The 27,871-nt window shown below is 39.4% G+C and overlaps 1 protein-coding gene across 2 annotated transcripts; it reads right to left on the bottom strand.

Annotated features, from left to right (window-relative positions):
- Nucleotides 1-1,096: 1,096 nt before the first annotated feature.
- Nucleotides 1,097-16,070, bottom strand: LOC134339046 (heterogeneous nuclear ribonucleoprotein R). 2 transcript variants are annotated; one of them, XM_063035316.1, is made up of 11 exons: nt 15,933-16,070; nt 11,985-12,156; nt 10,512-10,630; nt 10,108-10,215; nt 8,914-9,027; nt 8,312-8,488; nt 7,977-8,112; nt 5,809-6,014; nt 4,875-5,024; nt 2,529-2,650; nt 1,097-2,440 (listed from the first exon to the last, which is right to left on the bottom strand). In XM_063035316.1, exons 2-11 carry the CDS (start codon nt 12,142-12,144, stop codon nt 1,828-1,830), a joined length of 1,905 nt encoding a protein of 634 aa, XP_062891386.1. In that variant the 5' UTR covers nt 12,145-12,156; nt 15,933-16,070; the 3' UTR covers nt 1,097-1,827. The 2 variants fall into 2 exon arrangements, with proteins under 2 accessions (XP_062891386.1, XP_062891387.1); XM_063035317.1 differs by lacking the exon at nt 11,985-12,156 and having other exon boundaries at nt 15,933-16,062.
- Between the last annotated feature and the right edge of the window lie 11,801 nt (nt 16,071-27,871).

Raw genomic sequence — 27,871 nt, 5'->3', positions numbered from 1 at the left:
ACACATCAGTCCAACTTAGGCTGTAGAGCTTAAATTGAATATCAAATGAATTACTAATCCCATTAATTTTATATGAAAGCTTTCTCAAGATTTACTAAAATTGCAAAATACAAGTTCTGGTGGAAAAGTTACACACAAACTATGGTAGATCACATAAACGAGTTGAAATCCTCCAAGAGGACTGCAACCTTGACATAGGATTTGGAGGCCTGCATGCCCCAATGACCCAGAGAGCTATGTTGGCTGGAGTCAAGATTTATGCTTTGGCTCTCGGTAGGGTCACCCATACCCAGGTCAAAGGATCACTTTGAATCAATATCTCCCAACAGTTCCCTACTGCTCCCTGCCCCTCAACTTTTCTGAAGGGATCCAACCAAGGTTATTCCTGTGTGAGGGTAACTGGCAAGCCATTTAATGGACAGGAACATAACAAAATGCTCATCCTGAGTTATGCATGTAAGAACGGTAAATGTCAGGAACAGCTAAGTCAGGTTCCCTGACCCAGCTGAGGTAAAGGCAAATTGTTAATCCTCTATAGCTCTCCTAGCTGAAGTCAGCCAAAAGTGAAGAATGAAGTAGCAAAAGCTTTGGCTTAGGGATTCAATGTTGCAAACAAGGCAGCGATTATTTCAACTCCCATCCTTATTCAACTCTTCTGGGCATAGTAACTCAAAGGCATTCTGCACTGGTACCAGCTCTTAAAGAAAAAGATGGATTTGCCTGCCTGTAAAATACCAAGATGGCAAGACAAACATGATAGACTAACATCTATCAAGTGTTAAGACCATTTTAAATTCTGTAAATTAAAAGTAGAAAAAATCTCACTAATCAAACTATAAAGCATACAATCCTTCACAAAAGTAACACATTAAAATAATGAAAACCATTAAACATTTAAAACTGTACAACTACCGAAGACTTCATCCTTTACAAAAATCTATACTTCCAATCCTTTTCACTTGTGGAAAAAGCAAGCCTTTATAAAAAGGCAAATTGTTAAATTTGATCACTCACATAAGCAGTTTTTGTTGGGGGTAAGCTGTTGGTTTGAAGGAAATCACATCTCTAATCATTCAAATTTTCAGGACACAATTGAATTTGAATCATGAATTTTTGGATAATATAGTTTTAAGTTTTATTGAAATTTGACATGAACAATAAATTGTAAATACAATCACATCAATGAACAAAACGCCACGGGTTGAACGATTAAGCCAAACCAAATTTTGTAGGGCAGATTCTTAAAGGTGTGAAGCTAACATTTTTTTTTAAAAAAACACAATTTACCTACTCTACAAATGCAAAAACACAGTTATATGTTACTTTCAGTACAAGAAAACTTAAAAATGGTTAAACTGCAAGCTCATCTTAAAACTACTAAGACAAAACACTAGCATTTACTGTATATACAGCATACTCCAACGGCAGTCTAATCCCAAAACTACAAACTAGTGAAACTGTCCAATATCAGTCAATTCTGCAAAACCATGATTGAAAATTGTGCCCAACATCTGAAAGCAAAGTCCAAAGATTCCTTTCAAACTGCTAAAAAGTAGCTTAAAAACAAAATAAAAAGCATCTTTCCCCCAAAGAATTGGTAAGGGAAAATAAGCCAGAAATGTCCAAGTGCATTTATGGAAAAAAAAATCTGGTATATACAATAGTGATTCTTGATGTCAGCAAAATGCAAGTGGCAGCCAATCTGTACTGAAGGATGTAGAGTTAAGCCAATCTGTACTGAAGGATGTAGAGTTAAGCCAATCAGATTTGAAGGTTGCAGAGTTTAGCCAATCGTGTCGCAACAATTTCACTGAAACCCCCATTTGTTTACTTCCATTGCTGCCCATAAGTATCCTGATAAAACTCCTGGTTGTCATTATTGTAACCATAGTTACCAGAATAATCACCACCTTGCTGAAGAGGCTGCTGAGCGATGGGTTGGGAGCCCCAATTCTGTTGGTTGTTGGTCTGGCGTCGTTTGGAATCTGGCTGGTTGTACCCATCGGCTTTTCGCTTTCCTCCTACGTTACCACCACGGTTACCTCTGCCACCGCGGGCACCACGTCCTCTTTGTGGTGGTTGTGGGCCCCCTCTGCCACTCCTAGCACCTCTTGGAGGTCCCATTGGTGCTCCACGTTGAGGATATCCTGCCCTTCCTCTGGGTGGGGGTACACCACGACCTCTGGGAGGGGGGATTGCACTTCTACCACCCCTTCCACCTCTTCCTCTCTGGACTGGGTATCCATCATCATAACCATAGTATGGATCTTCGTATCCACCACGATAATCATGATAATCATAGCCATAGTAATCATCATAGTAATCTTCATAGCCATAATAATCTGGGGGATAGCCATAACTACCTCCTCTACTTCCACGGACTCTGCCCCTTATTGGAGGTGGCATACGGGGTGGGGGGTAGTAATAATAGTCTTCATACCTAGAAAAGAAAGTTTTGTTAGACAGATAAAACAAAATATAAGAACACCACAACAGTTGCACTTTCTCCTCTACAAGAAGTTACTTACACTTGAGTCCTTGTAGCCTGTCGTTGAGCTTGACGTTCCTTCTTTTTCTTGTCTGGTGGCTTTGCAAGAACTATTTCAATGTCTTCGCCTTCTATTTCTCTTCCATTCATTTGATTCATTGCCTATAGAAGAAAAAAGAATTGTAAGTTATATAATTTATCTAATCAGATCAAATCATTTCCCTTCCTTCATCAGTGATCAGAGAGGCATCTGAGGAATCAATCGAAAAGTTATGGATACAGGTGTCCCCCGCTTTTCGAACGTTCGCTTTACGAAACCTCACTGTTACGAAAGACCTACATTAGTTCCCTGTTTTCACTGTTACGACAAAGGCAGCCCGCGAAAAAAAATCAGCACGTACCCCGAGCAGCCACTCTCCCCTGGATTCGGAACGGCATTCTCGCCAGCATTGCTTAAACACAGGCCTGTGAACAGCCGTTAGCAAGATGAGTTCTAAGGTATTGGAAAAGCCTAAAAGAGCTCCTAAGGGTGTTAAACTTAGCATAAAACTAGACATAATTAAGCGTTTCGATCGTGGTGAACTAAGTAAGGGTGAAGTGAGTTTGGCTTGTGGAAGCTGACGAAGATGATGTTGAAAAGGTTTTGGCATCCCATGACCAGGAACTCATAGATGGAAGAGCAGATGCAATTGGAAGAGGAAAGGATAACAATCGAAACCTCAGTGTCCCACTACCCCAAACCCCGGGCCACGGACAGATACCCTCACTTGCTCTATGTAATCGGCAATTGCCTCTGATCTGGGCCGACATTTGCGTGCCGGGTGCCACCTAATTAATTAGCTTGTTCATTTCAGCTTTTTTTCTTAAAGACGTGCTGGGTGCCTCCCGGCCACCGCTGCACTCCTGCATGCTTCGCAGATCGGTGTCGGTCGGCGCCCCGGAGGGTGGGGGCCGCTGCACCGCCCCAACCTCCGACTCAGCCTAACACACCATCATCAGTGTGCTCGGCACTGGCCCAATTCCGGTAAGTGAAACTACACTGTACATACATTATTTCTACTTTATATCGGCTGTCTATTTTTATGTGTTATCTGGTATGATTTGGCAGCTTCATAGCCTAAAGGTTACTGGAGAGTGCTTGCGTGAGATTTTCTGCCGACCGCGCTGGCGCCGTGTTTCTGTCAAGAGCGCTTGCGTGAGATTTTCGCTATGGAGAACAGTGTAGGCAATCGTTGTAGAGAAGTATTTCTAATTTATAAAGGCCGTGTATTTATCATATCATTCCTGCTTTTACTATACATTACTGTTATTTTAGGTTTTATGTGTTATTTGGCATGATTTGGTAGGTTGTTTTTGGGTCTGCGAACGCTCACAAAATTTACCCATATAAATAAATGGTAATAACTTCTTCGCTTTACGACATTCCGGCTTATGAACCCTTTCATAGGAACGCTCTACCTTCGGATGGCGGGGGAAACCTGTACTTGAATTTATTGAAGTATGAACTACCCAGAAACAAGCTCTAACAGTAAATGGTTGATGTAGTAACTAACTTAACATATACTCTCCCTGACAGACTTAACTACTTGCATTTTAAATTGAGAGGATTGAACATCAGTTACTTCATTCTTAAATTACTATAATAAATATTTATGTCAACAAAAGAACTAAGTACATCATGCAGGTGGAAAACTGGGAAAAGTGGCAAAAACAAACAAGTTGACAAGTTATATGACAAGTCTGAACATTTTGACAGATACATGAATAAAGTTAAAGCGAGGCTGATTAAGGACAAAGATCACCTTAAGGCAGAGAATTTAACTGAGAAAGATCTTTGCATTAGTATTCAAAAAGGATCATTTTAAGATGGCAATGAAAGAGGATAAAGCAAAGGCATTATCTGGGACAAAAATAGAAAGGAACAAGTCCTAAAGGTATGTATCACTCAAAATTGTAGATTAGAGGCTGCTATATAAAAAAAAAGGTTCTGACCAATTTGCCCAGTTTATGGGTTATTACAAAAAAACTGGGGGGGAATGCACACAGTCACGGGCACAAAAGGTGCAAGACAGATCTCCTCTAAATGGACAACCAACATGGATTAAAAGGAATTTCATCGTCAAGTAATCTGATGAATCACTGAAGAAAGGATTAGTGAAGGCTGTACGATTCATTATTTGGAGAAATCATGTTACTGTACAAGGTAACATTTGCAGAAATTACAGACTCATACCAAAAGGCATAAAAGGTCATGATCAACTAGTTTTATTGAGATGAAGTCTGTGAATCATCCATACATTGAAGGTTCAAAAATAAATCAGATTTTCTACAAATCTGCTACTTCATGCCTTCCTGGCATTAATAAAAATATATATCCAATACAAACCTTTACTGCTGCATCGCGGTCCTCAAAATGAACAAATGCATAGTCTTTCAATTTTTTCACACGTTCCAGTTTTCCAAATTGACTAAAAGTCTTTTCTAGGATTTCTTCTGTAACAGAGCTGGCCAGGTTTCTTACAAATAAAACTTTGACCTATATATACACACACAATAGCAAAAAGGGATGGAGATGAACAAATTCAGTTAATGACAAATATGCTTTCAAACCTAGATGCTAAAACATAACAATAAAGTGCCAATTGTCCAGGTTTCAACAAATCACTGGTGAACATTCTAACAATCGTGACATGAATAATATTATAGATTTAGGAGGGATATGAAGCTAATAGAAGCCACAGAAGTACACCATGAAACCAATATGGATTGAAGATTTTGATTGCTATGCTAAATTAGACTTCAAAAGCTCAGATGATATCAGATTTTATCAGCAAAACAACCAAAATTAGTCAAAAGAGCCAAGTTATTGCTATTATCATTTTACATTACAAGTTACCAGAAGTTATTTCAGCTCAAGATTTAGTTTATAGAAACCCAAATCTGAGGGAGTCTGGCATCTTGTAGTGAATTTTATTCTCTTTCTATATAATAATGTTATTGTTTGCAAAATTGCTTTCATTCCAACAGTGCTGTTGTCTCACAGCTCCAAACCAGGTTCAACCCTGATTTCTGTTGCCAACTGTACAGAATTTGCACATTCTCCCTTTTGTGACCTGATCAGCAAGTAATTAACAACTGTAAAATACTGTGATGCAGTTGGGTAGTCAAAGATTTGAAATGGGAGGCTTGATGGGATCATGATTAGCCTGTGCAAAGGAACAGGTTACACGATATAAAGTAGGGGGATACAAATATTTGGCTGGGAGCTAGTATAGAAGAATGGACTGAATTGCCTGCTGTTGTGTCATCATGAGCATTACCTTTGCCATCACCTCCGGATCTGGTTCCTCTACTGGGTCAGCCCATTCGACAGTGACAATATTTCCCCAGACCTTGACTTTTCCACTCATTAATCTTCGTCTTGCCTGTGCAGCAGACTTGTGATCCTCAAATTCCAGAAAACAGAAGCCCCTGTTTTTCTTCTTATCATCAGGTTGATGATAGAGAATAACATCAGTGAGACCCTCTGCAGAAGAGAAGAAAAAATGATTTTACAACAATAATCTCTGTGAACTAACAAAAGGGACGTTAGACTGGATTCTCTCTTGTTTGAGATACAATGTAATAGGTATTGGCTTCTTTAAATCTTGATCGGGTGCAAAAGGTGACCCATTTCCTCAAGTGGGTGCAATACAGAACCCAGCAGAAAATCAAAATTAAAGCTGAGCATTCAGGAACTACCTTTCAATAACCAGCTGTGAAAACAAGAAATGTTATTTTGCTGAAAAGTTACTGAAATGTTTTGGTGGAAGGTGGGGCAGCTTTCAGATCAGTTATGCTTTTGTTGGGCATGGCTTTTGAGGAACAGGGCAGGATGAAGACAAGATTATCAATACAGACATTCTGGGTGAAACAGATTGTACTGTGTAAAGAAACACAACTATTAGATAATAAGTCTGACCTCATTTTTCAACCTTTCCCTCAACCTCAGTGAAACAAAAGCGCAGGTCATTGACTTCAGGAAGGGAGTGCAGTGCACATGTTCGCGTCTACATCAACAGTGTTATGAAGTTGCAAGCTTCAATTTGCTAGGAGTGACCACCAATAGCCTGTCCTGATCCAACTACATAGACGCTATGGCCAAGAAATCTCATCAATACCTCTACTCCCTCAAAGCATCCTATCTGGATCACAATGACTTGGTATTGCACAATGTCACAAGAAAATGCAGACTTGTGAATACAGCCCAGCTTATCATGGAAACCAGCTTTCCCTCCACGGACACCTGCTGCTTCAGTAATGCAATTCACATAATCCAAGACCCTCCTCACCCAGTCATTCTCCTTTCTTTCCTCTTCCATTGGGCAGAAGATACAAAAACCTGAAAACCAAGCCCAAGGCAGCTGCTGTTCCACTGTTGCAAGACTTTCAAATGCTTTCCCAGCTCGCTAAGGACTTGACCTGACAATCTATCTCATTACAATCTTGCACCTTGTTTACCTGTACAGCACTCTGTAACTGCTACACTTTACTCTGTGTCTTGTTATTGTTTTACCCTGTACTATCTCAGTGCCATGTAATAATCTTTGTGTATAAACAGCACACAACTATTTTAGTGTATCTCACCACATGTGAATTTAAAATCAAATGTAGCTCCACAATGTCCAAGCATCTCCTGCATGTGATAATGGAACTAACACCATCTATCAAATTGTGATGAAATGATAGGCATAGAAACAAATGCAAATAGAGAGCAGTACATTCACTGCACAGCTAACAATTTTGTTCTGCACTTTAAAACATTCTGGAGCCTGTGTTTTTGCACTGAAGATTTCCACAGAACAGCATCATGTTTACAAGCTATATACCCATTACATCCTTTCTCCATTTCAGATTTTATTTCAATATCTCTTCTTCTATGTATGAACCTTGACTTGATATAATGAATGAAAAATTTATTCCAAACAGCCCTCAGACTTAGACCATACATCCCATTTTCAAATCTTTGAGAAAATTAGAGGAACCATTGTTAGCTATAAAGATAAGAAATTCATAATATTTTCTATCATGATCTCAAGATACCTAATGCACTCTACAGCCAATTAGTGTTATACAGAAACATGTGTCAGTGGACATGCAGGATCCCAACAGCAAAATAACGATCCAATAATCATCCCTCATAATGGTGGCTCATCCCTTGGGAATCAAAATTCCCACTATTCTGTAATAATACTATTATCCTTTGATGCCTACCTGAGTGTTGATTTTTCTACACAGCTGAGAACACCTATAGGAATGGAAGTGCATATTGGCAAAATGCCAGAGTGAATGACCAAATTACTTAGAAATAATAAACAGAGGTGGAGTTTCATTACAGTAGAAAGAACAAGTTTTCCCCAATTCAAAATAAAGAAAATATTATCTTTAAACTCAAGCTCTGTTTAAAAACAGCAGATCTTTTTGGCTTTCCGGAATCCTCTGAGCTGACCTGTGACTTTGCTGAATTCTTCCATTATGTTTTCCTTGGTCTTGTTCTTTGGAATAGAACCAACAAACAGCCTATTATTGGCCACAGAAATGCAAACTCCAATGTGTTTACCAGGGCGGATTTCATAATTATCGCACTACAAAAGAAGAGGCAGAGATTCAACTTGTCAAAATTTGTGCAGTGGTCCAGGAATATTACTGTGACTTTTCAAATGAAACCCACTTTAATATACCAATGTGGTACAAAAACATTCAAAACAATCTGCCATGTAGCCCAAATATTCAATTTGTTTCATACAGGAAGTTTGGAATGAGAATTTAAAAATAAATTCTTACCAACTTGACAGCCTCTTGGGCTGCATCTTTGTTGCAAAATGTCACAAATGCATAGCCACGGTTCTGGCCTGACAAAGGGTCCATCATAAGTCGTAGGTCCCAAATGGAACCAGCTTTTTCAAACAATGGAACAAGTTCATCTTCATACAAATCCCTGGGAATCTTTCCGACAAACACCTGTGTATTCAAGCAATTAAGTTGTAACACCGTCAGAAAACTGCTGATCTACAAACTCCACATGCTTTAGTCCAAGTAACAGGCGTAATGTGAATTACAGTCGAAGTATGTGTATGACATGACCCTTACATCTAGATTGCAAGGCACATCGCAAATGTGGATATATTATTGGGTAGTTTGAAATCCAGGAAATTTTGAATGATTCCAGAGTTACCCCATTTATTTTGTACAGAAGATAAAAGCAATAATTTGGTAGGTTTCAATTTCACACTACAATTCCTTAAATTCTTATTTCTCTTTGACAAACGAAGCCAACTGTAGAGTGAAAAGCCTCATGAATATATTCTAAATTGTGATACCTTCTATACATCATTGAACCGGTTTAATAGTATGCACCACACATCACATGACATCAAATTACTAACCTCTGTTCCAATTCCAGGTTGTGGCCCTGAATGCACCCCATCAGGCGGAGGGCCACCATACTTCCTTTGCCCTGTGGTTACATCCAAAGTGTATCCTGTCCGTTCTAGCAGTGCCTAAAGAATGCATTAACAATTTCATGCAAAAATTTTTACCAACATATAGTTTATCTTATTTGATGAATATTTTCAGAAGCACCCCCTCCACCACCTGAAATATATAACAGGGCGAAATAAACAGAACCGGAGTCAAGTTACAGAAGGCAGAGCAATTTAATTAAACGTTATTGCATATATGCATGTGACAGTACTTGATTATTTCCAAAACTTTAATGCTGCCATGTCTCCGTCCAAATACTGAATCTTTATAGCCCCAAATAAGGCACTGATACACATTTGCTACGTTGAAACTTCATGGCAACATCTTTCATTAACCTTTCACCTTTGTTATCAAACTGAAAAATGAACACTTAAGTTTCCAGACCTTTCAGTCACCTTGCCGCCTACGCTTAATTTTTTTTCTAAACTTACCCAACCTTACACTTCAAAAATTTTACCAACCATATTCTCCTACATTATACTCATTTTCCACTGTGCATCAACCCACAATTGTTCCTGATGTCAATCACTTATCCACTTCAAGCAACCTGATCAACCACTTTACAAAAGTACACTTTGTTATGTAATACAGAAATCTAAAATCATAATTAATACAGTAATATGCTATAATCTGTATCATATAGGGTTATAGATAGGGCAAAGGCAAACAAGCTTCTTCCACTGAGGTTGGGTGAAACTACAACTAGAGGTCATGGGTTAAGGATGAAAGATGAAAAGTTTGAAGGGTACGAGGGGAAACTTCTTTACTCAGAAGGCGGTGAGCATGTGGAATGAGTTGCTAGCGCAAGTGGTGCCTATAAACTCCAATTTCAACGTTTAAGTTTGGATAGATGCATGGATAGGAGGGGTATGGAAGGCTATGGTAAATGGGAGTAGGCAGTTGAAGTGGTTTGGCATTAACTAGGTGGGCTGAAGGGCCTTTCTCTGTGACTCTATATTTAACCCAAATACAAGTATTTGCAGACTTTGTTGGGATTAACTCCCAATATCGTTTGCTTCTTTACCCATCAAATGTTTCACATTCAAACTACTCTAACAGATTATGCATTTCCATTGAATTTAACTAACCTATCTTACCTTAATTTTTGACTCATCAGGACCCTTCGTAGCATCTTGTACCTTGCTACCTTGCTTCTCCCGTTGTCTGTAGGTCTTCATTACTCCACACAGAAAGGCACTTTTATTCTGGAAATTAAAGAGTTCATTACAGTAATTCTAAACTGCAAAGCTGTTTAAGTGCTGCAGTATCAAGTATAAAGAACTGCATGTATTATGATGAGAAATATCAAACTTTTATTTGCAAATCCAGTTTCAATCCTTTAAACTATAGTCATTAATACTTTTGATATCGGACTTAAATTTACATTAATTTTCAGTGAAGAGCTGTAACCTAAATCCATGTTTTTAAAATCAAATGTCAGAGAGTACATTCTGGTCAATAACCTCTGCAATCAGCAGCGCAGACATGCATTTTGTAATACCTGCACGTGTGATAGGTCACTTTCTTTAAACTGCTGCAATACAGACAGTGCTCCTTCCTCATTGAACTCTCTGAGGGCATCAATTGCTCTTTCATCAAGATCAGCATAAGATACTAATCCTGCAAAAGAAAATCAATACAGAAGTATTAGGTAATACAAGATAGCTAAATAGTACAAGTTATTCATACACAGACAAGTACCAATAGCATGACCGCCTTCCAAATGTTGTATTTCTTTCTAATTAACGTTAGGAACCAAGAAAAAGAGACATGGCACCATGCAATGTCATTACTTTGGTTTCAGCCTTGTCTTTTTTTTTAAAAGGAAGTCCGGTGCAATGTGTCGCTCTATCGCCCACATTACTAGCTTTCAGAAATTTAGTATTAGTTTTCATAACCTGCTCAGTTCAAAGCGTTCAAACTATTAAGAACTTCTCCTTAATATTATTTGCATACTATACCGAGACATGCAAATGACTTGGAAATATTGCAGCACGTGTATAACAATATTAATATCCCTCGTGTTTTGGAATTTGAACCATTCCATTTAACCCCACACTTTGCACCATCCAATTTACAACTCAGATCCCAATACTGCCAATTTTTGCTAACTTAGACTGCTAGCGACCAACACCAATTGACATGGGCAACTTTTCTTATTAGAAGCAGCAAATTCAAGTGTTAAGGGACAACAATCACTCAAAACATGCAGTTTTTAAATTATTTCCATAACTAAATGCTTTGTGGTCATATGCACCATTGCGAACCATTCAAATAATTTAGCTACATTGCTACAGGGAAATCATGAAACAATTAGAATGCACCTCCAGATACTTGTTGAAATGCCACAATATTTCAAGTTAACCATCCGTAATTACTGGAAGCTGTTCAAATCCACTGCTCATCTTCAGCATATGCTAAAAACATATTGCATAACTATTTCATGGTGATTGATACAGGTTAAAAAGACATTAGCAGTTTAGGTTGGGCTCAAAATTATTAAACATCATTAAACGTATTGATTTTAGTTTCCACTCAAGTTCGACATACACATTTATTGAAATACTTCAAAATAACTAGACATAAAATGTCTATATGGTAGAAATATTGCAAAGAATGTCAATAAATATAACTGATTTTTCAACTTTTACAGTTAAAATATAGGAAGCTTATTCTACTTCAATTCAGTAGCAATGACCATTATCAGCAGTTGCTTCTGCTCACCAGTGATTTAATTTTGAGCCCTACATAAATGAATGATACACAAAATATTTCACTACCAATACCACTACAAATGCTGGCAGAAATTATTATACACAGCAATCTCTTTTGAATTCAACAAATACATCAAGTATCAAATTCACCTCTCAAATTTGTTGTCAGGAACAAAGTTAAATAATTTTCAGTTACATATCATGTTCAGGTTAAAGCAATAGTTTGGACTACTAAAATCACAGGTCTTGGCATATTATACCTGTTTGAAAGATATCATCTAGCCTTTCTGCTACTTTCTGTGGCAAGCCAGCATCTATTAGCACCTGGTAGTGTTCTGAATGGGTGACAGCAGATGAGGTATCCATGGGTTCTTCCTCCTCCTTCACCTGCGCTGCATTTCCATTCACCTCAGTAGCCATTTCTAATTATAGCTGGAATAAAAAAAGATATTTAAGACAATTTTTCCCTCTGCATATAAAATGGTCACAAGGCTTTATTTCAAATGCTATGTATACAAGGGGAATTGGGCTGTCCAGTAGCTTAAAATCTCTGTCCCTACACTTCTGGGAACAGAATTTAGGTACAGCCTAGACATGAGACAAAAGATCCTTTTGTCCAAAAAGCATTTCAAGATCCCAAAGATAGGCCTGGGCATTTCTCAGATGACTGTAGACCAAAATGCAAAAAGTGCTCACTATTCACCACTCAGAAACAGAGATGGCTAGTGTAGGAAATGGAAATGTCACGCTGGCTCAGTAGGGGTGCTCTAAGCTTGGAATTGAGGAACCTTAATAAATCTGCAAAGATTAAACTTGAAACTACATACCCAAGTGGAATAACAAGTTGAAATGATGGTGCTTGATGCTGGTACTTGGTACAGAGGAAAACCGTCTAGTACTGAATTATCTCAGCAAACATTTATCCAGACCGGTTATTTATTTAACCCTCTCATACTCTGAACAAATTTGATAAGCCATCCCAACATTGACATAATCATGCAAAAATTCATTACCAAAAAAAAACCAAACCATCAGACCTAAAGGAAAAATAGCAGTTCCTTAACAGCAGAGCATCTTTTTAATCAACGTATATACAACTCCAAATTTTACAAATCATTTTACTTAATGAATGAAAAAATTTCCAATTCTTAATATAAATCGCAGTTCAAATTATTCAAGTAAAATTCATAAAATAAACCACCAGAAATGAAACAAAATGCAGTTTCTGGATGGTAGAACATCTTTAATCAATGTACAACTCTAAATCGAATTGAGCACCTTTTCATGAACGAAAAGAAGCAACCAAGTAAATCTGTAGTTTATAATTTCATAAAAGCTGCATTCATGCAATTTATGTTTTGCATGGTGCACAAATCAAAACTTTGCCAAAATTAATTGATGATGGTAAAAGACAAAGTCAAATGCAAAGACGAAATCAACTTATAGCCAAAGAAGCAAGTCTGGCTAACCTTACTGACTTCGATACAATCAATTTAGTCACACAGGTGCATCCATTTCCCAAATTCCTCTTTAAAAGCTTCTGCTAATGCAAAAGTTAAGGAAATGGGGTACACACATTCACTAATGCTAACGTGCTTGGATTGTCTGACTTTTAAAAATGTCAACTTCTTCAAACAAGATGCATCTCATGTTGTGACAGAAGCAGCAATCCCTAAACACAGATTGAGTATGTCAGAATTGCAAATATTAACAAATATGTCCAAAAAAAGGAAAGAAATAAGCTCAGGAGCTACAAACTAATCAACATAGGTCACCTGAAATTTTCAGACAACCAAAACAAAATATCTTTAAATTAGAAAAAATGGCAGCCAATATATCTGTCAACAGCAAATACGTTAAATTTGTGCCTGACTAACCTTGATGAAGATTAATGTTAGACATCCAAAAAGTACATTTAACTTATTAATTACAAATCTGTCAAATTGATCCAAGAGCAATGGGAGAAAAGGTGTGAAAAGACCAAAAGTAAAAGAGCAGTAGTGACAATATATTCAAACTGGAAGGAAATTTAAATGTCAGCATTAAAATATTCACTTGAAATATATTACCAGCAATCAGAAAACATTCTGAAGCATTTTAATGATAAATCTAAAACGAATCTTAATTCAGGAAAAGGAAGGGTAAATTTAATGCACATGTTGCACTGGGAGACAAACAGCTGACATTTCCAACAAGGGAAAAAGGAACGAAGAAACTTGAAAATTCACATACAAATCCCTGAAATCAGCAGACACTTAGAACTAACACAACAATTTATTGATAGGGATACAAATTGCTGCTTCATCTCCATGCATTTCTCTACAATTTAGTGGAAGTGAGAATGTCAAAGCAAGCTACTTTATGAAAATGCTAACAGGGGACCTGGAAGCTTGGAGAGATTAGAAGTGACCTTTAATTACAATGAAGAAAAATGTTTAACCAATCTGTATCTCTGATGCTAGTTGAGAAATCCAAGAGAATCTGAAATTAAAAATGCTTAAATACCACAGATTAGGTAAATAAGTAGAATCAACAGTCCTGGGAATGTGAGACCTTGTGGAATATCCCCATGCACAATAAACTGCAAATGTCCATCCACCTGCACTTTTTTAAAAATTGCATGGATTGGCTGTATTTGAGATGGCAATATTTCAATTTTGCAAATGGCGCCAAATTAATGATCAGCTATATTTCCATTTACTCAAACAGTGCCATCAAATGCTTAATATTTCAGAAACTTCAAATAATACATGCAAAAGTAATTACACAACTTGGAATTTACACTGTCAGTGTGCTCTGAATACACTGACATGAGAGAAAGTACATAATCTCAGAAATTAATCTAGTCTCCTAATAAAAAGCAATTAATTCCAATTTACTATCATTTATTAAAATACTGTAAGTTTAAAAAAATACACTCCAACATTGAGTGGAGGATATTTCAATACTGAGGTTTCACACTAAAATGCAAGCAATATTTGGCATCAGTTTTTTTTTAGGAATGCATCTCGGCCAATTGAAAACGGCGACTTTAACACAAAAAGTTGCCATCTAAACTAGTCAAAAGAACAAGACTAACTTTGCAAGCATTATAATATGATTGCTTTCAAATCTTATTTTACATACCAGAGATAGGTTAGAAACCCTACTTAAGACTGACTTCAGAATCAAAACTCGTGCAACTACCGTCCAATAAAATCTCAAATTCATAATCAGAACTAAAATCCAGAAAACGCAGGAAATAGCACAAGATAATATACCTATACAGTTCTTGAGTAGGAATTATGGATTTTATAGCATTTCTGGCGTTTGTATGCTTAAAATCATCACTCATAATCATCGAGATAACCCATATACTATTTCATACACGTGGACCAAGATGTCTGATATGCCCATGCGTCACCGTGCACAACAATGAAGACAAGGCACACGCTGTATCAATGCAAAAAAAAAGCACCACACTCTGGTTTGCAAGATTCAATTATTTCACGTCAATGCATTTTCATTCTTCCATTTCAAAGATATCCATGAAAAAAAATCGAGTAATATCCCTACATTACCAAATAATTAAGAGGTACCAAAAACCATGCTGTTCATCCAAGAAAGCACGCGCGCTGGTTTGCAACATCCAGGTTTTACGATCGGCAATTTAAAAAGATTTAAAACTACAATGGTTTAGGTGGTTAAGCGAGGTTGGCGGTTGTAAAAATAATCCCACTCCCTTGGGGGCTGAGGAAATGCAAGCCGTGGAGAGAAAAGGAACAAGGCCAGTGATACCAATGCACGGTAAATGTATTTTTTTTACGTTTATTGTAAAACCTGATTTATACGGCGAACAAAAAAGGAGTAAACAGTCAAAAGAGACCCAGGCGGCAGCCAGATGGCCTCAGTCTCTCTACACAGTTTACTTTTATTTTATGATTCTCCCTGCAACACCGTCAAAAAAACCTCGCTAAACAATTGTGCAATCGCATGTGTAATTAATGAAGATTTTCAAACAGAATTAATACAATCAGAGCCGGTTATTCCAGCCTTCAGCGACACGGAGGAAAAAAAGGACAAAGTGAGGAGGCGCCGCGGCCTAACAGCGCGCCAGTCGTACTCTACCGCAGTGTTTCTACAGGAGGGTTTAATTACAGACTACTGATCACCCCCACACCCTCTCTCACTACCGCCTCGACACTAAAAGTGCCCTGTTTTGCTCTTACCCGTTTCTGCAAGCTAGCTGAGGGCACACGGCGGGCTCTGCCCCCGGTCTCCGGTTAATTGAATCTAGAGCTGTCGATAAAATGGCCGCCACCGCCGCCTCATGGATTCCGCTCCCGGCCCCTGCGCGGGGTTTCCCCACCACCACCTGCACGGGGCCGGCCGGCTGCCCGGGCAACGCCGCCGCCAGCCAATGGGAGGCGGCGACGGAAGCGCGCGCTAGAGGTAGTCCGCTATGGCGGTGACGACGGCGAGGAGGCGGAGGTTGATGTGATGGTGGGGAGGGAAGAAAAACATGGATCGAATGCAAATGTATTGTCGATGAAACCCGTGCGGGAAGGATGGCAGTAATAAATAGGATAAATAATCCCAATGCAGACGTGGCTTTGCCTGCGGAACACTTAACCGGCAGGGCGAGGAGAATCTTTTCATTCATGTGGTACCTTTCCGCTGTTCATTTGACGGTTGGCAGGTTCCCCCTTTATTAGCTACAATAATCGTTGCTTCAAAATAATTTTTCCATTCAGAGTGGAGTAATTTTCTACTTCAGTCGTATTGTTGCAGAATATTCATATATTCATATTCATCAGTACAAGTCAGTCATTCCATCAGCTTGGTTTTCCTTTGCACACCTTTGCAAAGCTATCATTTTTTCAAAACAGACCCAACAGACTGCTGATGCAGGAATCCGGAGCAAAAAAAAATGCTGGAAAAATATAAATAGAAGAGAGTCTGCAGATGCTGGGAATCTTGAGAAACACACAGAAAATGCTGGAGGGGCTCAGCAGGCCAGGCAGCATTTCTGGAGGTTCGAGGCTCATTTTCCTCCATAGATGCTACCTGACCTGCTGAGTTTCTCCAGTATTTCGTGTCTGCTGCTGGAAGAACTGAGCCGGTCAGGCGACATATGTGGGTGGAAAAGAGCAGTTCTCATTTTAGGTCAGCTCTCCATGTCTCCCTACAGATGTTGCCTAACCCATTGGTTTTATCTTGGCAGTCTGTGTTTCAGGGCTGAGTATAGAGGAGAGACAAGAGGTGGAATCAAGTGAAGATTTTTGCACATGGCTTAGTGTAATGGCAGATACCTTTTCTTAGCAGGGTTCCAAACCTGCACTCTATGGACTCTTCGGTTAATGCTGAGGCTCCGTGGCATAAAAAAGGTTTGGAACCCCCTGCTATAGAGCCTTTGTGGTGTATGTACCAGCAAGCTTCGTGCAGACTGCAGACCTTTCATCACTGACTTTCTGGTCTGGTCAGTGTCTGCATGTGTTCTTCCAAAGCTATGAATCCTGTTTTCCAGCTGTTTAGGATAGATCTAGACAGTGAACAGTAGGGAACCGAGAACAAAGGGATCTGGAAATACAGGTCCATAATTCATTGAAAGTGCTGTCACAGGTAGATAGGGTAATGAAGAAAGCCTTAAGCACATTGGCCTTCAGAAATCGAAGTATTGAGTACAGAAGTGAGATGTTATGTCGAAGTTGTATAAGACATTGGTGAGGCCTAATTTGACTTATTGTGTACAGTTTTGGTCACCTACCTACATGTAAATAAGGTTGAAAGAATACAGAGAAAATTTACAAAGCTGTTGCTGGGTCTGGAGGACCTGAGTTAAAAAGAAAGATTGAATGGGGTTTAGGATTTTATTGCTTGGAACGTAGAAGATTGAGAGGAGATTTGATAGAGGTATAAAAATTATGAGGGGTATAGATAGGGCTAAATGCAAGCAGGCTTTTTCCTCTAAGCTTGGGTGAGAATACAATCAGAGGTTATGGGTTATCGGTGAAAGGACCGAAGTTTAAGGGGAACATGAAGGGGAGACTTCTTCACTCAGAACATGGTGAGAGTGTGGAACGAGCTACTAGCACAAGTGGTGGATGCAAGCTCGATTTCAACATTTAAGGGAAATTTGGATAGGTCCATGGATGGCGGGTGTTGGTCCCGGTGCAGGTCAGTGTGAGCAGGCAGCTTAAATTGTTCAACATGCGCTCAATGGGCTAAAGGTCCTGTTTCTGTGCTGTACTTTTCTCTGACTATCTTAATGACAGTACATCTCACTCTAGATCTTCAGAAGTACACCTTACAAAAGGTGTAACTGCTTCAAGGATAGTCTGTCGTGGCAAAGACGTTGACTGTACATGAAGGATCCTTCCCACCATCAGCTGAACGTGGTCTTGGTTCTTTGCAAGTTCTAATAATGAGGTATTGGTCCAAATGACTGACAGAACCTGCCATCTCCTTCGCCCATAGAGCTTTGGAGGACATTCCATACATGACAGCGTGCTGTGAAGGAACACGGGATTTATTTATTTAATTTCTTTATTGAGATACGGTGCGGAACAGGTCCTTCCTGCCCTTTGAGCCACACCTCCCAGCAATCCCCTGATTTAATCGTATCCCAATCACAGGACAGTTTACAATGACCAATTACCCTACCAACTGGTACATCTGTGGGAGGAAATCCACGTGATCACGGGGAGAACGTACAAACTCCTTATAGACAGTGGTGGGGATTGAACCCAGGTCACTGGTACTGTACAGCACTGTGCCAACCAGTATGCTACCATGTCACCTGTGATACGGCACAGTTGATCTAAAAGGGACATTCATGGTTGGACCCCTATTCACAATACAATGCAGAAATAAAGTTTACAGTAGATTAAATGTGTATCCAGAGATACGGACGGTTCAATGAAACCACACATAGAGGTAGCCATTCAGATGAAGGGCACATTGGGTACCGTTACATAAATCTCAAGAGGTACATTTAATGTCAGAGAAATGTATACAGTATACATCCTGAAATTATTCTTCTTCGCAAACATCCATGAAAACAGAGGAGTTCCCCAAAGGATGAATGACAGTTAAACGTTAGAACCCCAAAGCCCCCCCCAACACAGAAGCAGCAGCAAAGCAACGAACCCCCTCCCACCACTGAAGCAAAAATAGTTCCAGTATCATAATTGTTTCCATTATGGTTATTGGATTTATTGAGTACATCCAAAAGAAAATGAATCTCAGGGTTGTTTATGGTTACATATATGTACTTTGACAATAAATTTACCTTGAACTTTGAGATAGTCTGTTTCAGGCAACATCCAGATAAATCTCTTCTGCACTCTTATCAATTTCTCCCACATTCTTCCCAAAGTGAGGCAACCAGAACTGTATCATACATTCTTATGTGTGGTCTACCCAAGTGGAACATGTAATCCCAATTCTTATACTCAATGTCTTGGTCAATGAAGGCGAGCATACAAAATGCCTTTTTCACTACTCTCTCTACCACTCTCATGGGACTTCCTCTGTTCATCAATGTTTCTCAGGTTTATGCCATTTCATAGTCATAGCCATACTTTATTGATCCCGGGGGAAATCAGTATCAGTTGGTAGGGTACTTGGTTATTGGTAGGGAAATTTGCTCTGTACGTTCTACCAGAATTTGCAAGTAATTAAGTTCCACCTCTCCCGCTTAACACAACTTTCCAGCTGATCTGTGTTCCACTGTATCCTATGTATAACCTTTGCTACGTAGATCTCCATTAACGTTTTTGTTGTACTCAGACTTACCACCATACCACCTACAATTTCATCAATTTGTTTGTATGTTTATATAACGAAGGTCCCAGCACCAATCTTTGTGATATACCACTGGTTACAAATTTCCAGTCAGTTCGGCCTCCTATTGCCCAGACCATTTTAAATCATATTTGCCAATATGCCTGGGTTCACTTGTGCCTACCATATACAACCTTACAAATGTCTATGTAAATCATGTCTACTGCTTTTCTCTCATTTGTTCTCATGGTTTTCTCCTTAACAACTCCAGTCAGACTCTTGAGATGCTATCTCCCCTGCACAAGCAAATGTTTTTCTGCCAAAACAAAGGGGCCAAAGCTGTTGGAATTGGAATCAGGTTTAATATCACCAGCATATGTTGGGAAATTTGTTAACTTTGTGGCAGCAGTACAAGGCAATACATAACAATAAGAGAAAAACACTAAATTACTGTATGTATATAATGTATAAAAAATACATATATTCAAAAGATTCAAAACACATTTATTATCAAATGTGCTTTGAACATATATAAAATAATTAAATAAATAGTGCAACAATAGAAATTGAAAACTAGTTCATGGGTTCAATGTCCATTCAGAAATTGATGGGAGAGGGGAAAAGGCTGTTCCTGAATCGTTGAGTGTGTGCCTTCAGGCTCCTGTACCTCCTCCCTGATGGTAGCAATGAGAACAGGGTATGTCCTGGGTGGTGGATGTCCTTTATGATGGACACCACCTTTTTGAGGCATTGCTCCTTGAGGATGCCCTAGATACTACAGAGGCTAGTGCTGATGCAGCTGACTAAGCTTATAAACAACCTGCAGCTTATTGCAATCCTGTGCTGTAGCACCCACCCCCTACTAGACGGTTTTGCAGCCATTTAGAATGCTCTGTAGAATTTTTTTACGAGTGTTTTTGGTGACATACCAGATCTTCACAAACTCCGAATGAAATATAGCCTTTTTCGTAACTGTTTCGATATGTTGAGTCCAAGTTACTTGGAATTGCTCACTGTTTTCACTTCTGTTCCTATTGTTAATGAATTCAGCCCTAAAGTTCATGGAAGGTTGACCCATGATACGTATTTCACTGTGCTAGTTTATACCAGAATCATGTATGACCTGGGGGAATGCATTCATGAAACCCCACCTATATAATTCTGGCTTTCTTCAGTAGACAACAATACATTATAATCTTGCCCGATAAGTATCCCATAACTACTTCAGGACCAGTCAATATTGTTTATCAAATGGAACCCAGAACAGCCTGCAAGAATTAATCCTGCCTGCAGCGAGGTGTTCTCAGATCAGGTTTCTAGGTAGATGTGCGAACCAGAAGAATTTTTCCCTTCAGTCTGAACATTAGCTAAGTCTGTTGCCTGATGGAGTGGTATAAGCTTGGTTGTTTCAGTCACTGATTTATTAACAATAATTCTGTTTCTTCACATTCAAAATGTTTTTTTCTCCATTTTACATTGTAACATGCTTAAATACAGAAAGGGTGGATCTAATCATGATCAAGGAGGTTCATTAACCTATCATGATTTTTGAAGTTACTAAAATACACATGTAAGATGAAGGCCTGCCCTAATGGCTTTGCTAACTTGTCCTTTGAGATGTTTCTACATACTCAAAGACCTTATCCGAAAAGTGTTTGATTATGACATAAACATCTTGTTCCACCTTTGGTTTTTGGGTGGAAAGTAATATGTTCACAGGGTGAAAACATAAACCCCTATCCAAGGACATGAACGAGCCTGGGTTTGCAATTAACACAAATTAGTTGTGTTGCAGACAACAAGGAGAATTGTCTGAAGCTAGAACAGGATATTGACCAGAAAGTTGAGCAAAACAATGACAGTTCGAACTTAATCCTACCAAATTCAAAGTGATATGTTTTACATGATAGGATCGCCAGGACTGTTGATGACCAAAGGGAAGTCTTAGGGTGATACAGCACTAAGTTGGTACTGTGCCCCACCATGTTCATGTTAGAATCCACCCTATACATTCCTTATCATTTATATCCCTCAGATAGGTCAAGATTTGTATATCCTTAATACGTCCGTAAGCAGAACCATACTCTTCCTTAAACTTCAGTTCAACAAGTTCCCCATGTAAACTTTTTGAAAGAAGTGCCAGACATCCTAACAAGCTCCATGGAGAAAACTGGTATATGGCCATCTTTCAACAGCAGCTAACGAGCCGAATCCAAAGATAACTTTGGAGGACTCCAAAGGAAACATAGGTTTACTGTCTGTTTACAACTTTTCTGATGTCCATCCTTAATGACTACTGAAGGCATAGACTTTGAAGGATTTTCTAGAATTAGTGCATTTCTCACTACCTTCTTTTTATTCTGCAAGTTTTGAAAATGAATATTCTCTTGATTATTCTTTGCTCTTTGTAGTCCATTTCTGTTAAATCATATCAGTAGGCCTTCCTACATTTTAGAGTGCTTGCTCCTGGCCCCCATCCGTATGCTAAAGAAAATTCCTCCAAGCAGACCACAACCTTCTTGTAGGGATTGGATGTTGGCATGCCTCAATGACCTGGAGAACTATGTTGGCTCCTCTACTGGTGCAATGAGACCACACTCAGGTTGGAGGAGCAATACCTTATATTCCATCTGGGTAGCCTCCAGCCCGATCAGATGAACATTGATCTCTCGAACTTCTGGTAATTGACCCCCCTTCTTTCTTTTTCCATTCCCCCTTTCCCTTTCTTCCATGGCCTTCTGTCCTCTCCTATCAGATTCCCCCTTCTCCAACCCTTTTACTCTTTCACCAATCAACTTCCCAGCTCTTTACTTCACCCCCCTTCCCAGTTTCACCTATCACCTACTACCTTGTACTTCTTCTTCCCATGACCCCACCTTCTTACCCTGACTTCTCATATCTTTTGTTTTGTCCTGATGAAAAGTATTGGCCCCAAACATCGACTGTTTATTCTTTTCTAAAGATGCTGTCTGGCCTGCGGAGTTCTTCCAACATTTTGTGTGAATTACTTAGATTTTTAGCAGTTGCAGATTTTCTCATATTTTTGGCTGTAGTCGGGGCTTTTATGCTGTCTCTTGGTAGGATCACCCATGCCAAACAGGTCAAAGGGTAGAGGACAGAGTAAAAGATATCAGGGCTCGGGGCTTCAGCTCAGGACTAACATTCTTGACTGGTAAAACAAAACTGTTACAGAAAGAACAATGAAGAATCCTTCTACATCTGAGTGCGACAGTATTTCGGGGCCTCCACCTGGAACTTGTTTGATTGACAGTAGTGAAAACCGAGCTACTGACATGACGAAGGAAGCCTTGAACACCGCCAAAGATGGAGAACCTTCATTGCTGCCCTAAATGCCAACGGCGTAACAGGCAGTAGATAGCGAGATAAAAAAAAAGTAGAACTGTATTGAGAACATCATGATACTGTGTGGCACAACCAATTGATGGCCTAAATAGTCAACTCACATGCTTGTTTGTTCAGCTCAAATTCTATTCAGTCCTGAGAGGTGAAGTAATTCAAAGAAACTGTGACACATCCTGATTGAATAACATTTTATTTTATTTTTATCCAATCAATTAGATTTTTTTTCCAATCTAGTGATTTATGTAATTGTTGATTTTGGGTAGGAATGAGGATATCATGTATATTATTCTTTGTGGTTGAGTACAAGACTCTCAAGTTCATCCGCTGAATTGTCAAAAGACTACAAACTGATTCAACTATGTGTCAGGGAAAATGAACTGTGGAAAAAAATATAGGGTTAAAAATACATGAAGGCTGGAAACTTTTAACTTATATTATCGCCAATGGTTTAAAATAAATCAAGTTGAACTAACTGGCAAGTGGGAGCCAGGCAAACAATATCATTTTTTTTCTGATGACTAGGAAAATGTTTCCAGATGAAGGACAATAGTTTAAAGCAGAACCATCAGTCACTACTCAATGCACCAGACTGTTTCCCTTTTTGAGGTGGAGTTCTAGCCTTTCTGATTCCAGTTGCCAACTTGTGTCTAGACCTGAGCACAATAGGAACTGATGAGAGACTATCAAATTCACTATACTAAGAAATTTTGCAGCTGTTCAACAGTGGTGTAATCACATCTTTCTGGACAATAACTGAAATATGATTTTACGAAGAAAGTCAGACATCTTGAGCCCCAGCATTTAACCCTTAAAATATAAACAGTAGCTACACACCTAATAAAATACTTCACTTCAGTTATAAATTGCATAATTAAGGAGTTTAAACGCAAACAACAGGAATCCTGCAGATGCTGGAAATTCAAGCAACACACATCAAAGTTGCTGGTGAACGCAGCAGGCCAAGCAGCATCTATAGGAAGAGGCGCAGTCGATGTTTCAGGCCGAGACCCTTCGTCAGGACTAACTGAAGGAAGAGTGAGTAAGGGATTTGAAAGCTGGAGGGGGAGGGGGAGATGCAAAATGATAGGAGAAGACAGGAGGGGGAGGGATAGAGCCGAGAGCTGGACAGGTGATAGGCAAAAGGGGATACGAGAGGATCATGGGACAGGAGGCCTAGGGAGAAAGACCGGGGGGGGGGGGGGTGACCCAGAGGATGGGCAAGAGGTATATTCAGAGGGACAGAGGGAGAAAAAGGAGAGTGAGAAAGAATGTGTGCATAAAAATGAGTAACAGCTGGGGTACGAGGGGGAGGTGGGGCCTAGCGGAAGTTAGAGAAGTCAATGTTCATGCCATCAGGTTGGAGGCTACCCAGACGGAATATAAGGTGTTGTTCCTCCAACCTGAGTGTGGCTTCATCTTTACAGTAGAGGAGGCCGTGGATAGACATGTCAGAATGGGAATGGGATGTGGAATTAAAATGTGTGGCCACTGGGAGATCCTGCTTTCTCTGGCGGACAGAGCGTAGATGTTCAGCAAAGCGGTCTCCCAGTCTGCGTCGGGTCTCACCAATATATAAAAGGCCACATCGGGAGCACCGGATGCAGTATATCACCCCAGTCGACTCACAGGTGAAGTGATGCCTCACCTGGAAGGACTGTTTGGGGCCCTGAATGGTGGTAAGGGAGGAAGTGTAAGGGCATGTGTAGCACTTGTTCCGCTTACACGGATAAGTGCCAGGAGGGAAATCAGTGGGGAGGGATGGGGGGGACGAATGGACAAGGGAGTTGTGTAGGGAGCGATCCCTGCGGAATGCAGAGAAAGGCGGGGAGGGAAAGATGTGCTTAGTGGTGGGATCCCGTTGGAGGTGGCGGAAGTTACGGAGAATAATATGTTGGACCCGGAGGCTGGTGGGGTGGTAGGTGAGGACCAGGGGAACCCTATTCCTAGTGAGGTGGTGGGAGGATGGAGTGAGAGCAGATGTACGTGAAATGGAGGAGATGCGTTTAAGAGCAGAGTTGATAGTGGAGGAAGGGAAGCCCCTTTCTTTAAAAAATGAAGACATCTCCCTTGTCCTATTAAGGAGTTGTTGATCTTGTTATTAAGCAGAATGATTGGTTGTTTGCATGGGAGAAATGATTATTTTACATTAAAGTCCATTTTAAATCGTCAGGATCTTCATGAATTCATCTACAACTCGCACAATTACTTTTGCAAAATTAGGTTGATAATTACAAATCTGTTTTTTTAATTTAAAGTTTTGCATTGCACACTAATGTTCTCAAGCAAAAAATGCTGTTATATGCTGTGGTGTATTAAATTTTGTAAAAATACTAGATGAAAGTCTGAACAATACCAAGTGACACTTTAGCTCTTTGTGTTTGTTACTGGCAACTAGGTTTGTCAAATAGCCTCTGGATTCTTTCTTAACCTCAAAACACCAGTGGCATGAGGACAAACTACCAAAGTGTTTATCTCAGCACTTGTAGATTGAACCTCTATTTACAGAGGCAGTTTTCGCTCAGTTCTTTGGACTTCACCTAGACCTAGGATTGCGATTGACAGGTGCCTAGGACAAACTTGATTTCACAAGTTAGAATTCAGTGGTTCCCTCACGAGTCCTCCAACAACAGTGGCGACTACGACACCTTTGTAACTTACTTTTGTGCTTTCTGTTTTATGACAATAAATTAGACTTGTTACTTTGTTGAGTTTGTATGCTATTACCTCATTTCCTGGACACTCAAATTGGTTTGGGTCTGATCAGTCCCGCCAATTACATCATCATGCGAAAGAAATTCAAATTTCAAAATAAATTTATTATCAAAGTGCATAGCATATGTCAACATATGCTACTGAGATTCATTTTCTTGTGGGCATTTACAGAACAAATCAATCGAATAGAATCAATGAAAAACTACAAATACGACAAACAACCAATGTGCAAAATAATAAAATAAAAACAAATAAATACTATTGAGAACATGAGTCCTTAGGTTGTGGAATAAATTCAGCATTGAGGTGAGTGAAGTTATCTATGCTAGTTCAGAAACTGATGGTTGAAGTGTAATAACGATTCTTTATCCTAGTACCTTGAGACCCAAGCTCCAGTACCTACTTCCTGATAGCAACAGTGGAAAGAGCTTGGATGGTGGGGGTCCTTGATGGATGTTTCTTTCTTGTGGCAGTGCTCTTTGTAGATATGCTAAAAAGCTCAACCTACTTTCAACCCATTTCAGAAGTTCTCCAATTTAGTCAATTTTCATTTCATACAATTTTTGGATGCTAATTTCTTTCTACAACTCCACTCTCCATTTTACACAAAATCTCCGTCACACCACAAGGCTGTGTGCTTAGCCCCCTGCTCTACTCACTTTACACCTCTGACTGGGTGGCTAAACCCAGCTCCAATGCCATATTGTTTGCTGTTGACCCCACTGTTGTGGGACAAGCTAAAGGTGGTGATGAATCAGCATAAAGGAGGGAGATTGAAAAGTTGGCTTAGTAGTGTCAAAATAACCTTTCAATCAATGTCAGCAAGACCAATGTCGACTGGATTATGGACTTCAGTAGAGGGAAACCAGATGTCCACGGGTGTTACTATTTCAGAGGACCTGTCTTGGACCCAGCACGTAAGTGAAATTGCAAAGAAAGCACAGTAGTTCCTCTACTTCCTTAGGAATTTGCAGAGATTTGGTATGACATCTAAAACTATCGAATTCTATAGATGTGCATAGAGTATAATGACTGGTTGCATGAAAACCTGGTACGGAAACACAAATGCCTTTGAACAGAAAGTCCAACATGAAGTCTTTGCTGTTTTTAACTAGGCTAAATTGCTAGCTTGGTACTGAACCCAGCACAGATGGAAAGCATGCAAGGAGCCAGTGAGATTCGAATCCAAGAACACTAGCCTCGAAGTCCGGCTGTGGGTGCCACTACACTATCAGGTGGTTTGGCCAAATTATATGGAGTCATTCAAATTCTATCAATAGATGCCTTTCTACTTTCTAGTTAAATTTCATCCCCTACCTTGAGGATCAATGCATAATCCTCAAAATGTTTTCTACCCCTTTAATTTCACCAATCCCAATTTAACAATTTTCAGTTCCCAGTACAGTGAGGATTGGTACTGGGAGCATCAACATTCCAGAGAGTGCACCCAGTAATTTGGGAAAAATGAGCAGGCAATTAAGCAGTGACAAATCCAAGAAGTTAAAGCATTAAAACTGGAACATCATTAACTTATTACAAAAACTTCATTGCTACAATTTGGCAGTGGCATGGTCAAGTTAAAAATTGTTTACACTCCATAGCAAATTACCTACAAGAATTACTTGTATTGAAAACCATATGGCAAAGTTTAGACATGGTAGAAAATTATATATTGGAATGTGCTACAAAATTTAAGTGTGATATCCTTAGGGATATACATTGGAGGTGGAAGGGCCAAACGGCAACATATTGAAACTGGTCTGTTCATTAAATGCACACAGAGCTTGAGGAAAATTCTGATCAAGAATTGGCCACCACTGGTAGTCAATACATTTAAAATTTTTATTTTCCATTGCAGATCCTCCTACATTTGGAAAAATGGACCCAAGATTAGCCAGTTCTACCATATGTTTTTATGGAGCTGCAACCCAATTTGAGATGCTTCAGATTATGCATATAATAGTAAAGTTTGGAACATCCAAAGATGCACAAACAGCAAGAAAAAGCAACGTTCACTCTGAATTTGATGCCAAGTTCAAATACTGCTTTATAATTCCTCTTGCATTAAGGATTTCAGAATCAGAATTATCACCAGCACGTGACATGAAATGTTAACTTAACAGCAACAATTCAAGGCAACACATAATCTAGAATGAAAAAAACAATTACAGTATGTATATTGAGATTAAAAACATGCAAAACAGAAACACTGTATATAAAAAGTGAGGTAGTGTCCAAGGGTTCAATGTCCATTTAGGAACCAGATGGCAGAGGGGAAGAAGCTGTTCCTGAATCGCTGAGTGTGTGC

Source organism: Mobula hypostoma, chromosome 28, assembly GCF_963921235.1.
Source record: "Mobula hypostoma chromosome 28, sMobHyp1.1, whole genome shotgun sequence".
Lineage (NCBI taxonomy): Eukaryota > Metazoa > Chordata > Chondrichthyes > Myliobatiformes > Myliobatidae > Mobula > Mobula hypostoma.
Note: the sequence above shows the minus strand (reverse complement) of the source record. Positions and strands in the feature narration are given on the sequence as shown.

Coding starts and splice junctions, on each gene's coding strand:
- LOC134339046 (XM_063035316.1), bottom strand. CDS start 12,144: ATGGCTACTGAGGTGAATGGAAATGCAGCGCAGGTGAAGGAGGAGGAA. Junction 8,489..8,913: donor AACCTGGAATTGGAACAGAG/GTTAGTAATTTG, acceptor TTGAATACACAG/GTGTTTGTCGGAAAGATTCC. Junction 2,441..2,528: donor CAGGCTACAAGGACTCAAGT/GTAAGTAACTTC, acceptor TTTCTTTTCTAG/GTATGAAGACTATTATTACT.